Raw genomic sequence first — 12686 nt, 5'->3', positions numbered from 1 at the left:
AATTGAGTTAGGGGTAGATGAAGAGGACTGTTAAAGAGACCGAAGGAAAAAAGGAAAATGACAGCGTTGGGCAGAACAAATGGCTGAATAAGAGGGAAGCACCCGGTGCAGGTTCAGCGCCACGATGCCCAAGGGCTGCTGTGCGCTTTATAAATGCTGATAAATAAATAAATAAATAAATAAATAATCTCGAAGGAGAAGGGCATCAGCAGTGCTTTGAAAGCTGTGGGGTTTGTGAGCAGCATGCGGTCAGTTATGGATATATCTGGATACAGTAGTCAGTGCTGACAAAGCTTTGTCGAAGAGAGTGGAGGCTCTGGGCACTCCTGTTATACAGTGGTAGAAGTGCACCGAAAAAAGTAGTGGAACTGTGGTCTCCGCAGGGGAGAGGGTAGGTGGGAGCACATTGCAGCATTTGACAAATGTTGCGGCTGGGGCATTCCAGTACTCTAAGGGACTGGTAACGAAGGCTCCTATTGCAATTTTACACTTGCGCAGGGACATGAATGGACAAACCCACTATATATAATGATAACTATGCTCGTAAAACGTCATTCGCTGCTGTTATAACCCTGAATTAAGAAGCATGGTTTTCCACAGCTACATGGATGGGGGATCAGGGTGACGTGGGGCCAACGGGTACAGCTTGGCGGGGGGAAGGAGCGAGGTGAAAGAGTGTCTGTCACTAAGTCAGCACCCACGCAAGAGGATAATGAAGCTACAAAGGCTAAATGTTGAGGGGAAGACCTGTCACGCCCAAGCACATGCAAATGTTTATCTGTGTCGATGAATGCCTGCTTGTCTGTGTCTCTGTGAGTGTATTTGCATTCTTGATTGTGTGAATGACTGTGCCCTGTGTGTGTGCGTGTGTGCATGTTTGTGTGAATGTCTGTGTATGGTGGTAATAAGTGCTTAATTTGTGGGGGTGTTTGCCAGTGCTCAGCCTTAGGACATATTTCTGAGCACCGGCACTTATTGTCTCAGACTCATTTTAATTATAATGTGGTGTTTTGACAAATTCATGACAACCGTTAGTGTTAGTCACCAAACAAGAAACAACACATCAGTGAGCCACATCAGCGCTGCTGTGCTGGCTGTTCAGTTTCAATAAGTAGAAATCGCTGGGTGTTCGTTCTGGACAAGCCAGCACACTGCTCTGGTCAGCCTATGTGACAGTGGATTCGGCACTGAGACTCTGATAACTGGAAGCACTGTCACAGCAGGGTACATGGCTCCGGCATGTGCCGTGGGCAGTAGCTAGGGAGCCGGGGTATCGCTTGCAGCTCACTAGTTTGGTGGTCAGGCGGGCATGCACATGTGTTTATGTGCCAGTGTCGGCATGGAGCTGACTGTGCTGTATCTCTGAAGGTGGCGGCACTGCGTGAGCGCATGAATGGCCATGTTGAGCTGATCGCTTCCTCTTTTTCTTCTGGTGTGTAGCCAGCAGGGGGTGCACCAATATATAGCTGCATGCCAAACTACCCACTCACTGCGTTTCTAACACTCAGTGGCCCATAACTGTGAACATTGCATTTCAACTGGACAATCCCCAGCCATCAATGGCCACTAGAATGTCAGAACCCGGGAAAAGGCTGCTGCCAAGAATGAGTACCTTTATTTATTTATTTATTTATTTATTTAATGTGCATTTGTTAGGCACTTATATAGTAAGTCAATTCTGTTTCGAAGCGCCCACAGGGCAACAGGGAGGGAACATGGGATTAGAGAACAATGAATACAGTGGAAGATGAATACAAAGCTACTACGCCTTGTGAGTATTCAGAACGTGAAAGTGCAGCGAGAAGAGGGGAAATGGGGGCGAAAGTAAGTGCTGGAATGTCTGTGCTCGTGGGTGAGCAGCAGATGAAGTGCATGGTAAGTGCTCTGCGTTTGGGGCCAATTTACAGAAAAGGATCTTGCTGAGGGGGCGTCTGATAGGAAAGTGTATCAGTTCCATAATGATTTTGTATGGATTTGTTCGAGGATGAATTCACATTCACTCTCTTCTTTGTGGGTAGGGGGTCAAAATGTTCCACGTGCCACGTCTAGAATCAGAGAAAGTTGAAAATGCGGATGATGTGGCTAAAAAAAGCAGTTCAACATTTGATCCCTAATTTCAAGACAGAACTACTATGCCAAGTTATTTTAATTGGTATTTCACACCCACTTATCCCGCTCGTTCCCACTAACTCACACCCCACCCCATTTCCTTTTCAGATCTGCCAGAGCGCCAGGGGACCACTCCGGTGGTGATAGTGCGCGGTACAAATATCTTTTAACATTAACATCACCTCCAATGTGCTTGTGGGTGTTGCAACTGCAACCCCAAGTATGATGACGCAGTGGGGAGCACCAGCGGGTTGGGGAAGAGGTGGGCAGCCAGCTACCGACAGATGATGTGGCACAGGCGTGCTAGAAAGTACTTGGGCCAAGTACTTATTTATTTAGAAATTAAGCACTGGCTAGTGTGAGTGTTTCTGTGAATGTCTGTGTTTGTACGAATGTCTTTGTGTTGTTATATGCTTGTGTGAAGGTCTGCGCATCCGTGTTTGAGTGAATGTGTGTGTCTGTGTGTAAACGTTTGCGTGTTTGTGTGAAGGTCTGCATTTTCCCGTGATCCATATTACTTTGGATGACTGTGTTAGTGTTTGTCTAAATATACACATACGTGTTCCTTTGAATGCCTGTGTCTGTTTCCTTGTTCCTGTGACTGTGCTTCTGTGCATCTGGTGGAGAAGAGGAGAGACAATATACCTTGTCCTTTAGTTGCGGGAACCTCTGGATAGCCCAGTCCAACATCCTCCGAGCAATCTCCATCTTGTAGGCCTGGTACTCGTGGCCGCGCTTCTTCACACGGCCCTCCTTCCACTCTTCGAACCATTCGTAGCGGGCCATGGTCAGCAGCGTCATACAGGACTTCCCTGGAAACCAATCAAAACACAGGATCTGCAGAACCAACTCTGGTGTCCAGTCGAGCTTATGAAAGCTTATGAACTAACTCAGGTATCCCGACCAACTGGCATATGGAGCTGCCTCAGGCACCCCACTGCCACTGTGATGGATTTTCGCCAGGACATCATTAAATTAAGTAGTAAGGGTGTCTATGTTTGTCCTGAATTTCCATAAGGAATCATTTTAGGCTTCGCCCACCCCAGCACTTAAAAGCAATGTAGTTTGCTGTGGAAAACCTCGAATATCACGATTGCAAAATTTGAGTTACCTGAGATTTAACAAAACATGTCTAATGAATTTTAATTAAATCAGTGCTCATTTCTTCATATCAACTATAAAAATGCTGTTTAGGAAAAATACTGGACGCGGCATGTTCCTAAAATTCCCATGTTATTATTTTCTTATAAAAAGCATGTGCGTAGTGATCCGCCAAACCTCTTTTAGACATGTTTCTGTAAAAAGTATCCCATCAAGTTTGAAATATTGAAAGACACCCTTGGAAGAGCTTACTGGCTACTAACCCGCCTTTGGACATGAGTTGCCATTTTTATGAAGGTGGTTTTGCCTTTCTTTTTGTTGCCTTACTTGCAAATAATGTTGTTATGCTTCTCTTCATTATGTAAAGCGCTTTAACGAAAGCACTATGTAAGTTCAATACATTAAACGAAACTAAGTCCTGATTTTTTCTGTGTGCTAGGAAATCATGCTCAGGGATGGGAATGAGATTTGATGACCAGGAGCTAAAAGCAGCTCTTGGGAAGCAGGCGTCACCCAGAAAGCAAGAGCTGCCTCTGGGTAATGAAGGGCTAGTAAACAGCAGCATGTGACGCAAGTGATAACTTTGTACCCATTATGCTTTGCATGTCTTCCAGGTGTGTGCCGATGCTCCTTATACACATGCTCAGGTGCACACAGTTAATGTCACCTATCACCCTGTAATTTCGATCTCTGTATTTACTCAACAGTCAAGGCACAGGCTGAACGGCTTAGAACCACTGTGCCACTGTAGTCTGTGACATGCGCGTTAAAGGATTAGTGCCATCAAAATATTATTGGCTCAAGAGATGGGCCATCATCAAAAATATATATAAAAAATATTAATTAAGAAATGTCCTATGTAAACTTTTGAGCAAGATTCACAGATTTAAAGCACTAGGGGGCATCCATTTTGTGAAATGGATGAGCCTCCTGTGCTTGTGTTAATTTGTGCCCTTGCGGCACTAATGAAGCAAAAGCCAGCCAGCTGTAATAAACAAAAGCTACCAGCAGGTGGCTTTTGCTTCATTATTACCGGAGAGCAGAGATTAACACAAGTTGCTGCTGCTAAGTGTTTTTAAATTTCCTTCTTTTTAAAAAGCACTGCAAAATAAATGCTGCGGTTTTCTTTCTAAATTAGAAAGAAAACCTCAGCATTTATAACGTTGTATTTAGGTTTGCTGTGGCTCCAGCTTTGAGTCTCCTGGGCTCCACCGACCCGGTTCGGGGGAGCCCAGGAGACTCAATGCTGAAGCCACAGTAAACATAAATACAACATTGTTGTATTTAAGTACGCTGCAGTTTTCTTTCTACGTTTCCCGGGGCCCGAGAAACGTAGAAAGAAAACCGCAGCATTTATAAATACAACAACATTTTATTTCTGACTGCGGCAGCTTTCACTTTGAGTCTCCTGGACTCCCTGGGTCGGGGGAGCCCAGGAGACTCAAAGCTGAAGCCACAGCAAACCAAAATTCAATGTTGTTGTATTTAAAAATGCTGCAGTTTTCTTTCTACGTTTCCCGGAGCCCGAGAAGCGTAGAAAGAAAACCGCTGTCATGATGCCTACCCCCGGAGCACCAGGCCAGGCCCAGCACTCCCGGGAGCAGGCATCACGCCCCCGGGTAAAAGCCCAGCGGCCCTTTATAGGGGCTCTTTGGACTCTGTCCTGGCGCCGTTGGCGCCAGGCTCATGTTGGACATCAGTCCTGGCGCCATAGGCGCCAGGCTCATAAAGGGAAGTGTTTGGTGCACTTACCTGAAGCAGACCATGCTGCACACTCACCTGATGCAGACCATGCTGCATGAAGAACCAAGCCAAATGAAGCTTAGGAGGGACTATTTTTCTGAAGGAACTATTTTGTTACTTGGGTGGGGCTGTGGAAGAATACTCACATGGAACTTCTTCCAAGGCTATTTAAGCCACACCCAGACAGCCACACTTGCTTCGCGTTGTTCTGCATCCCAGCAGCTGAACGCTCACCGTGTCTGCTCCTGCACCTGGACTCCAGCCACGCCCGCCTCGAACCTGGAACACCTGTAAGGGAATAAGAGAAGAGAAAGGTGAAAACCAAGAACTATTTCAACCTTCTTACCTGCATCCGGAATCTTCACGCCAGCATTCCTGAAGGAAGACTTCCATTTAAAAGCACAGCGTTGCTCCCTGCAGCGCCGCGCTTCACTCACCTGTTCCCGAGACGCCGCCCGGCTCCATCGCGGCTCTCAGTGCCGGTCGCCACATCTCTGCACCGCACCTAAGGGAGAGAAGAAGAGACAAAAGGTGAGCAAGGGAACACAAGAGGAAAGCCGGATTTTCAGCCATATTACTTACCGGCTATTCTTGGTAAGCCATTCCACATCTCGGGTCGGCGCCACATCTCTGGCAGGTACCGCACCCCGGCCCCTATGGGGAAAGGACAAAAGACATTACTGGGGAATTATAAAGACATTTAGAGGGGTCGCCCTCATCACTGACTCACCTGATTTTACCCCGGCAATTTAACCCCTCAACGCATCGCCTTTGTTCTGCACCTGAATTAAAGGACAGAAAAAGACAACATAAAAGGAGGCTCACACTTGAACTTTTGCATCTTCATACTTACGGCGTATCGCTCAGTAAAGTCAAGTGGATTTGCCAGCGCCATTCTGAAAACCAGTGAAGTAACTGGACAAACGTGCGCCCCTGCACCAGAAGCAGGATGGAGAGTTCATCCTTCCAAACCATAAGGTGAGCTTAAACCGCGGGTTTTGGAGGAAGTCAGAGGAGAACGAAGGGAGAGAGGGGGGAGCAAGCACATTATTCAGCAGACAGTTAATCCCCTTTCTCATCTGCAGAAGGATATTCCTACGGGCCAGACAAGCAAGATTTGGGGGTCCTTTTCAATCGGTGGTCCGAATTCTGCGCATCACGCTTGAAGAGGCCACAGCAACCCAGACCAGACCAGCACCTCCGTGGGAGCCAGGTGAGCGTTACAGAACACGAAGCCTTCCTACAAATTCCCACCCAGGCGCTATGGAAACTTCCGAGACTGACCAGTTGGCCCAACTACTGGGGGAATTACGGGCCGAAGTACACGCCGCTCGTCAAGAGACTAATGCTCTCAGGAGGGAAGTGATTGTAACAAAGGAAAGAGCTGATGACCTGGCTAGACAGCTTTTGCAAGGTCAAGCTGGACAAACTCCTTTACCCGGTTCCGGAGGGAACCCCGCTCCTGTGCTTTCCAGTAACCCGGTGCAGATTAATCTACCTGGAAACATGCCGCTGGCCCCACCCGAACGCTTTGCTGGGGACCCCAAACGATTTGCCGTATTCATGAATCAGTGTCGTTTGCATTTCCTGTGCAGACCTGGGGCCTTCCCTAATGACCAGACCAAGGTAGCCTTTGTATTGTCATATCTCAGCGGCAGTGCTGCCGATTGGTCAGTTCCACTGGTAACTCAAGATGACCCGATTCTTCGTGATTTTCAAAGATTTCAAGCAAGCATGGAAAGGTTATTTGCTCGTCACTCCCAGGGGCAGGCTCTAGATGACGAACTTCTATCTCTGCGACAGGGCAATCAAGACCTCCTTTCCTACATTGCAATCTTTAATAGACTAATTGTGGAAACTGGGTGGTCAGAGAATAAAAGAATCACGTTATTTTATCGAGATCTACGCGGAGAACTTAAAGATATCCTGGCCCAAGTTGTAAATCCGCCCCAAGAGTGCTCTGAATATATAGACTTAGTGGTCCAATTGGATCACAGACTGCAAAACAGAAAAGCAGATCGGTCGAAGTTTGAGACCCGGGTGTTAGTCAAGACCCACGCTAACCTCAAGGGGGCTGAAGCCTCAGAGCCAATTCAAATCGGAGGAGTTAAAGGACCTTTAAAGCAAAAGGAACATGAAAGAAGACGGCAGATGCACTTATGTCTTTATTGTGGATCCTCTGGACACTTTCTGCGAGATGCCCGGAAAGGCCGCCCAGGAAGGTGGTAGGAGCCGCTGAAAAAATCCATGAAACCTCTGTATCGGGAAACGACCCCGCCCGACAAGCGTAGGGGTCCGCTTGCCGAGCTTGAAAACAAACTCTCAGACCTCGCATTTCACTGTGCCAATGGTCCTCGTAGATCCGGAACAGCCTAAGCGGTTGCATGCAATAAAGGCATACATCGATAGTGGGGCTATAGGAAACTACGTGGATCATGAATTGGTCTCCAGGATTAACCTCCCCCTGCGTCCTAAAACCAGCAAAGATGTCATCACCACAGTCGATGGAACCGAAATTGCCTCGGGACCGGTAACACATTCCACAGCTGAGGTAACACTTGTAGGTCTGGACGGCCATCGGGAGGCAGTTGTGTTTGATGTAATCAAGGCTCCACAGTTTCAGGTTATACTCGGAATCCCTTGGTTAGAGATACATAATCCTCGAATTGATTGGCGAGCGAAGAGAATAACCTTTCCAGAGTGTGCACGAACCTGCTACCCGGAAAATCTGAAGGTCAGTCTAGCATCAGTAACCTTTGTCTCCATGCAACTACCTCCAGAATACCAAGACTTCCAGGACGTCTTCCAAAAGGAACAGGCCAACACGTTACCGCCTCACAGATCGTACGATTGCCAAATCGATATGGTGCCCGGTGAACAACCCCCTTGTAGCAGGATTTATGCTCTTACTGAGCTGGAGAATCTGCATTTGAGACAATATTTAGATCAATACCTAGCCAATGGTTTCATTCGCCCGTCAAAGTCTCCGGCATCTTCGGCTTTGTTCTTCGTGCCAAAAAAAGAAGGCGACCTTAGAACTTGTATCGATTACCGCGCATTGAACCAGATAACTGTTAAAAATCGTTACCCTCTGCCTTTGATCCCTGAACTCCTTGACCAGGTGAAGGACGCTTGCATATACACCAAGTTAGATCTCCGGGGGGCTTATCATCTGGTACGAGTTAAAGAAGGCGACGAATGGAAAACGGCCTTCCGTACAAAATATGGACTATTCGAATACCAGGTGATGCCTTTCGGGTTGTGCAACGCGCCTGCTGCCTTCCAATTCTTCAGGAACGATGTCCTTCGGGAACTCATCGACGTCTGTGTTGTTGTGTATATCGATGACATTCTGGTGTACTCCTCTTCGGAATCTGATCACAGAAAACATGTCAGGGCCGTCCTTGAGAAATTGCGCCAGCACAAACTGTTTGCAAAGCTGGAAAAATGTGTTTTCCATACCACCGAGGTTGAATTTCTTGGATTCATCCTGACACCTAAAGGGGTCCGAATGGACTCACGGAAAGTGGATGCCATCCTCAAATGGCCATCACCTAGTTTGGTGAAAGGTGTCCAAAGCATGCTTGGTTTTGCCAATTTTTATCGCAGGTTTATCCCAGAATTTTCACGGGTGGTGCAACCCATCACTGCACTCTTGCGGAAGAATAAATGTTTTGAATGGACCGAGGAAGCTGAACAGGCCTTTCAGGAATTAAAAGCTACATTTACGTCCGCACCTATTTTGAAACATCTGCATCCTGATCTCCCATATATAGTCGAAACCGATGCATCCAGCTTAGCCATGGGAGCTGTCCTGTCTCAGAGAGACCCCGAAACCAACCATCTGCACCCCGTAGCATTTTGGTCCAGAAAGTTCTCGCCGCCGGAGATAAATTATGCAATCACCGATAAGGAATTATTAGCCATTAAGTCCGCCTTTAAGGCTTGGCGGCATTATCTTCTTGGCGCCAGGCATACCATCACCGTGATCACTGATCACCGAAATTTACAATATTTAAAAACTGCCAAGGCTCAGTCTTCACGACAGCTCCGATGGGCTTTATTCTTTGCTGAGTTCGATTTTGTAACCACCTACCGTCCTGGCTGTAAGAATGGCAAAGCGGACGCGCTATCTCGAATTGGAATGGGAGAAACGGACACAAACTCAGAACCTGTGCCGATAATTCCCGAACAAAGAATCTTGGGGATAACCACTTTACAAACCCTTGAAGACATTCAAGCACGGGTAAAACTATGCCTGGACTCTTCAGCCTTGCAGGATTGGATCAAAAGGGGGTCTGCCTTTTCAATCAACGATGGCTTACCTTACTTCCAAGGACGTTTATTTTTGCCAGAAAAGGAATTGCAAGAACTGGTTATTTCCCGTCATCAAAATACTCTGATGGAAGGACATCCTGGCATTTCCAAAACAGAGGAAAAAATTAAACGACAATTCTGGTGGCCGTCCTGGCGAAAGGATATTAAATCTTTTGTGATGTCCTGTGGAGTTTGCGCCCAAAACAAAGGTCAAAAAACAAAATCCGCCGGTCTTCTTCAACCCTTAGACATTCCACCAGCACCTTGGCACACCTTGTCACTAGATTTTATCACGGACCTGCCCTCTTGTAATGGATACAATACTATTCTGGTTGTGGTGGATTTATTTTCCAAGATGGCCCATTTTATTCCGTTGAAAGGATTACCTTCAGCTTTTGTTCTTGCCAAGGAATTCCTCGAAAATGTCATCCGTCTGCATGGTTTCCCGACCATACTAATCTCCGATCGGGGAAGCCAGTTCATTTCTCGTTTTTGGAAAAAGTGTTGTCAACTGGCACAAATCGACATAAGACTCTCAACCAGTCACCACCCACAGACCGATGGTCAGACGGAGAGAACGAACCAGACCCTTGAACAATATCTACGATGTATGTTGCACCAATCGGAGGGTAATTGGAAGGACATTTTATGGGTGGCTGAATATGCATACAATAATTCGATACACTCTGGAACTGGTCAGAGCCCCTTTTATACCCTATATGGACATCACCCTCGTACTTCAGACCTGGACTCACCTTTGAGCCTTGAAATGCCCGCAGTCGACCATTTGCATTCTACGATTACTCAAGCCTTCAAGGATGCTACTGCACACTTACAACATGCGAAAGAGAAATACAAAAAGAATGCGGATCTGCATCGCAAGGAGGCGCCTCCATACCAAATAGGGGATCAAGTATGGTTGGCTACCAAACACTTATCACTCAAGGGACCTCAGACTTTTAATCCAAGGTATTTAGGCCCTTACTCGATCAAAGCTATAATTAACCCAGTGGCAGTCAAGCTAGATCTACCAGCTAACATGCGGATTCATCCCGTCTTTCATGTGTCGCTTTTGAAACCAGTGCAACCAGGAACCAGATTAATAAAGCCACCAGAACCAATCCAGATAGATGGGGAGCCTGAATTCGAGGTGAAGAACATTTTGGACTCTAAGATCTCAAAATCAAAACTTTTCTATCTAATTGATTGGAAGGGGTACGGGCCTCAGGAAAGATCTTGGGAACCCAGCGACCACGTACATGCACCTCGGCTAGTAAAAAGGTTCCATCGGAATTTCCCGAACAAACCGAAACCTCCTGGGAAAGGGGCCTTGGGAGGGAGTGCTGTCATGATGCCTACCCCCGGAGCACCAGGCCAGGCCCAGCACCCCCGGGAGCAGGCATCACGCCCCCGGGTAAAAGCCCAGCGGCCATTTATAGGGGCTCTTTGGACTCTGTCCTGGCGCCGTTGGCGCCAGGCTCATGTTGGACATCAGTCCTGGCGCCATAGGCGCCAGGCTCATAAAGGGAAGTGTTTGGTGCACTTACCTGAAGCAGACCATGCTGCACACTCACCTGATGCAGACCATGCTGCATGAAGAACCAAGCCAAATGAAGCTTAGGAGGGACTATTTTTCTGAAGGAACTACTTTGTTACTTGGGTGGGGCTGTGGAAGAATACTCACATGGAACTTCTTCCAAGGCTATTTAAGCCACACCCAGACAGCCACACTTGCTTCGCGTTGTTCTGCATCCCAGCAGCTGAACGCTCACCGTGTCTGCTCCTGCACCTGGACTCCAGCCACGCCCGCCTCGAACCTGGAACACCTGTAAGGGAATAAGAGAAGAGAAAGGTGAAAACCAAGAACTATTTCAACCTTCTTACCTGCATCCGGAATCTTCACGCCAGCATTCCTGAAGGAAGACTTCCATTTAAAAGCACCGCGTTGCTCCCTGCAGCGCCGCGCTTCACTCACCTGTTCCCGAGACGCCGCCCGGCTCCATCGCGGCTCTCAGTGCCGGTCGCCACATCTCTGCACCGCACCTAAGGGAGAGAAGAAGAGACAAAAGGTGAGCAAGGGAACACAAGAGGAAAGCCGGATTTTCAGCCATGTTACTTACCGGCTATTCTTGGTGAGCCATTCCACATCTCGGGTCGGCGCCACATCTCTGGCAGGTACCGCACCCCGGCCCCTATGGGGAAAGGACAAAAGACATTACTGGGGAATTATAAAGACATTTAGAGGGGTCGCCCTCATCACTGACTCACCTGATTTTACCCCGGCAATTTAACCCCTCAACGCATCGCCTTTGTTCTGCACCTGAATTAAAGGACAGAAAAAGACAACATAAAAGGAGGCTCACACTTGAACTTTTGCATCTTCATACTTACGGCGTATCGCTCAGTAAAGTCAAGTGGATTTGCCAGCGCCATTCTGAAAACCAGTGAAGTAACTGGACGAACGCGCGCCCCTGCACCAGAAGCAGGATGGAGAGTTCATCCTTCCAAACCATAAGGTGAGCTTAAACCGGGGGTTTTGGAGGAAGTCAGAGGAGAGCGAAGGGGGAAAGGGGGGAGCAAACACATTATTCAGCAGACAGTTAATCCCCTTTCTCATCTGCAGAAGGATATTCCTACGGGCCAGACAAGCAAGATTTGGGGGTCCTGTTCAATCGGTGGTCCGAATTCTGCGCATCACGCTTGAAGAGGCCACAGCAACCCAGACCAGACCAGCGCCTCCGTGGGAGCCAGGTGAGCATTACAACCGCAGCATTACTGCAGCGGCTTTCATTTTGAGTCTCCTGCACTCCACTGACCCGGGTGAGCCTAGGAGACTCAAAGCGGAAGCCGCCGCAGTCAGAAATACTGTTGTTGTATTTGTAAATGCTGCGGTATTCGTAGAAAGAAAACCGCAGCATTTACATATACAACAACGTTGTATTTCTGACTGCGGCAGCTTTCGCTTTGAGTCTCCTGGACTCCCCCAACCCGGGGAGCACAGGAGACTCAAAGCGAATGCCGCCGTAGTCAGAAATACAACAACATTGTATTTGTGATTGCCGTGGTTTTCCAACCACGGCAATCACAAATACAACAACGTTGTATTTATAATTGCTGAGCCTTTGCTTTTTGCCTTTCATTTTACGTTTTCGGTGCTTCCCTGGGCTTGGGGAGCACCGAAAATGTAAAATGAAAGTGAAGGCAGCCTCCCAAGCTCATGTACAGCTCTGCTCTGGTTGCAGTAAGCAAAAGCTCCCAGTAGGGAGCTTTTGCTGCTTGTTTAGTGCCACCAGGGCAGAGCTGAGGAGGCTGCCTGAAATGGCAAAAAGAATGCTCGCATGTAATCGCTTTGAGCCTCGTTTGCTCAAAAGTTTACATAGGAACTTTCATTAAAATTATGTTTAATGCATGTTTTT

At 47.6% G+C, this 12686-nt stretch overlaps 1 protein-coding gene across 1 annotated transcript in view; it reads right to left on the bottom strand.

Annotated features, from left to right (window-relative positions):
• The window catches only part of LOC138521474 (all-trans-retinol 13,14-reductase-like), a 194836-nt gene that overhangs the window by 70226 nt on the left and 111924 nt on the right, over window positions 1-12686 (bottom strand). Inside the window, exon 9 of the mRNA XM_069634354.1 lies at window positions 2755-2921. Coding sequence (XP_069490455.1) covers window positions 2755-2921 — 167 coding nt within the window. The remainder of the gene's footprint in view (window positions 1-2754; window positions 2922-12686) is intronic.

The sequence above is a fragment of the Ambystoma mexicanum genome, chromosome 13, assembly GCF_040938575.1.
Source record: "Ambystoma mexicanum isolate Mex_15411 chromosome 13, UKY_AmexF1_1, whole genome shotgun sequence".
Taxonomy (NCBI): Eukaryota; Metazoa; Chordata; class Amphibia; order Caudata; family Ambystomatidae; genus Ambystoma; species Ambystoma mexicanum.
This window is presented reverse-complemented; position numbering and strand designations above follow the sequence as displayed.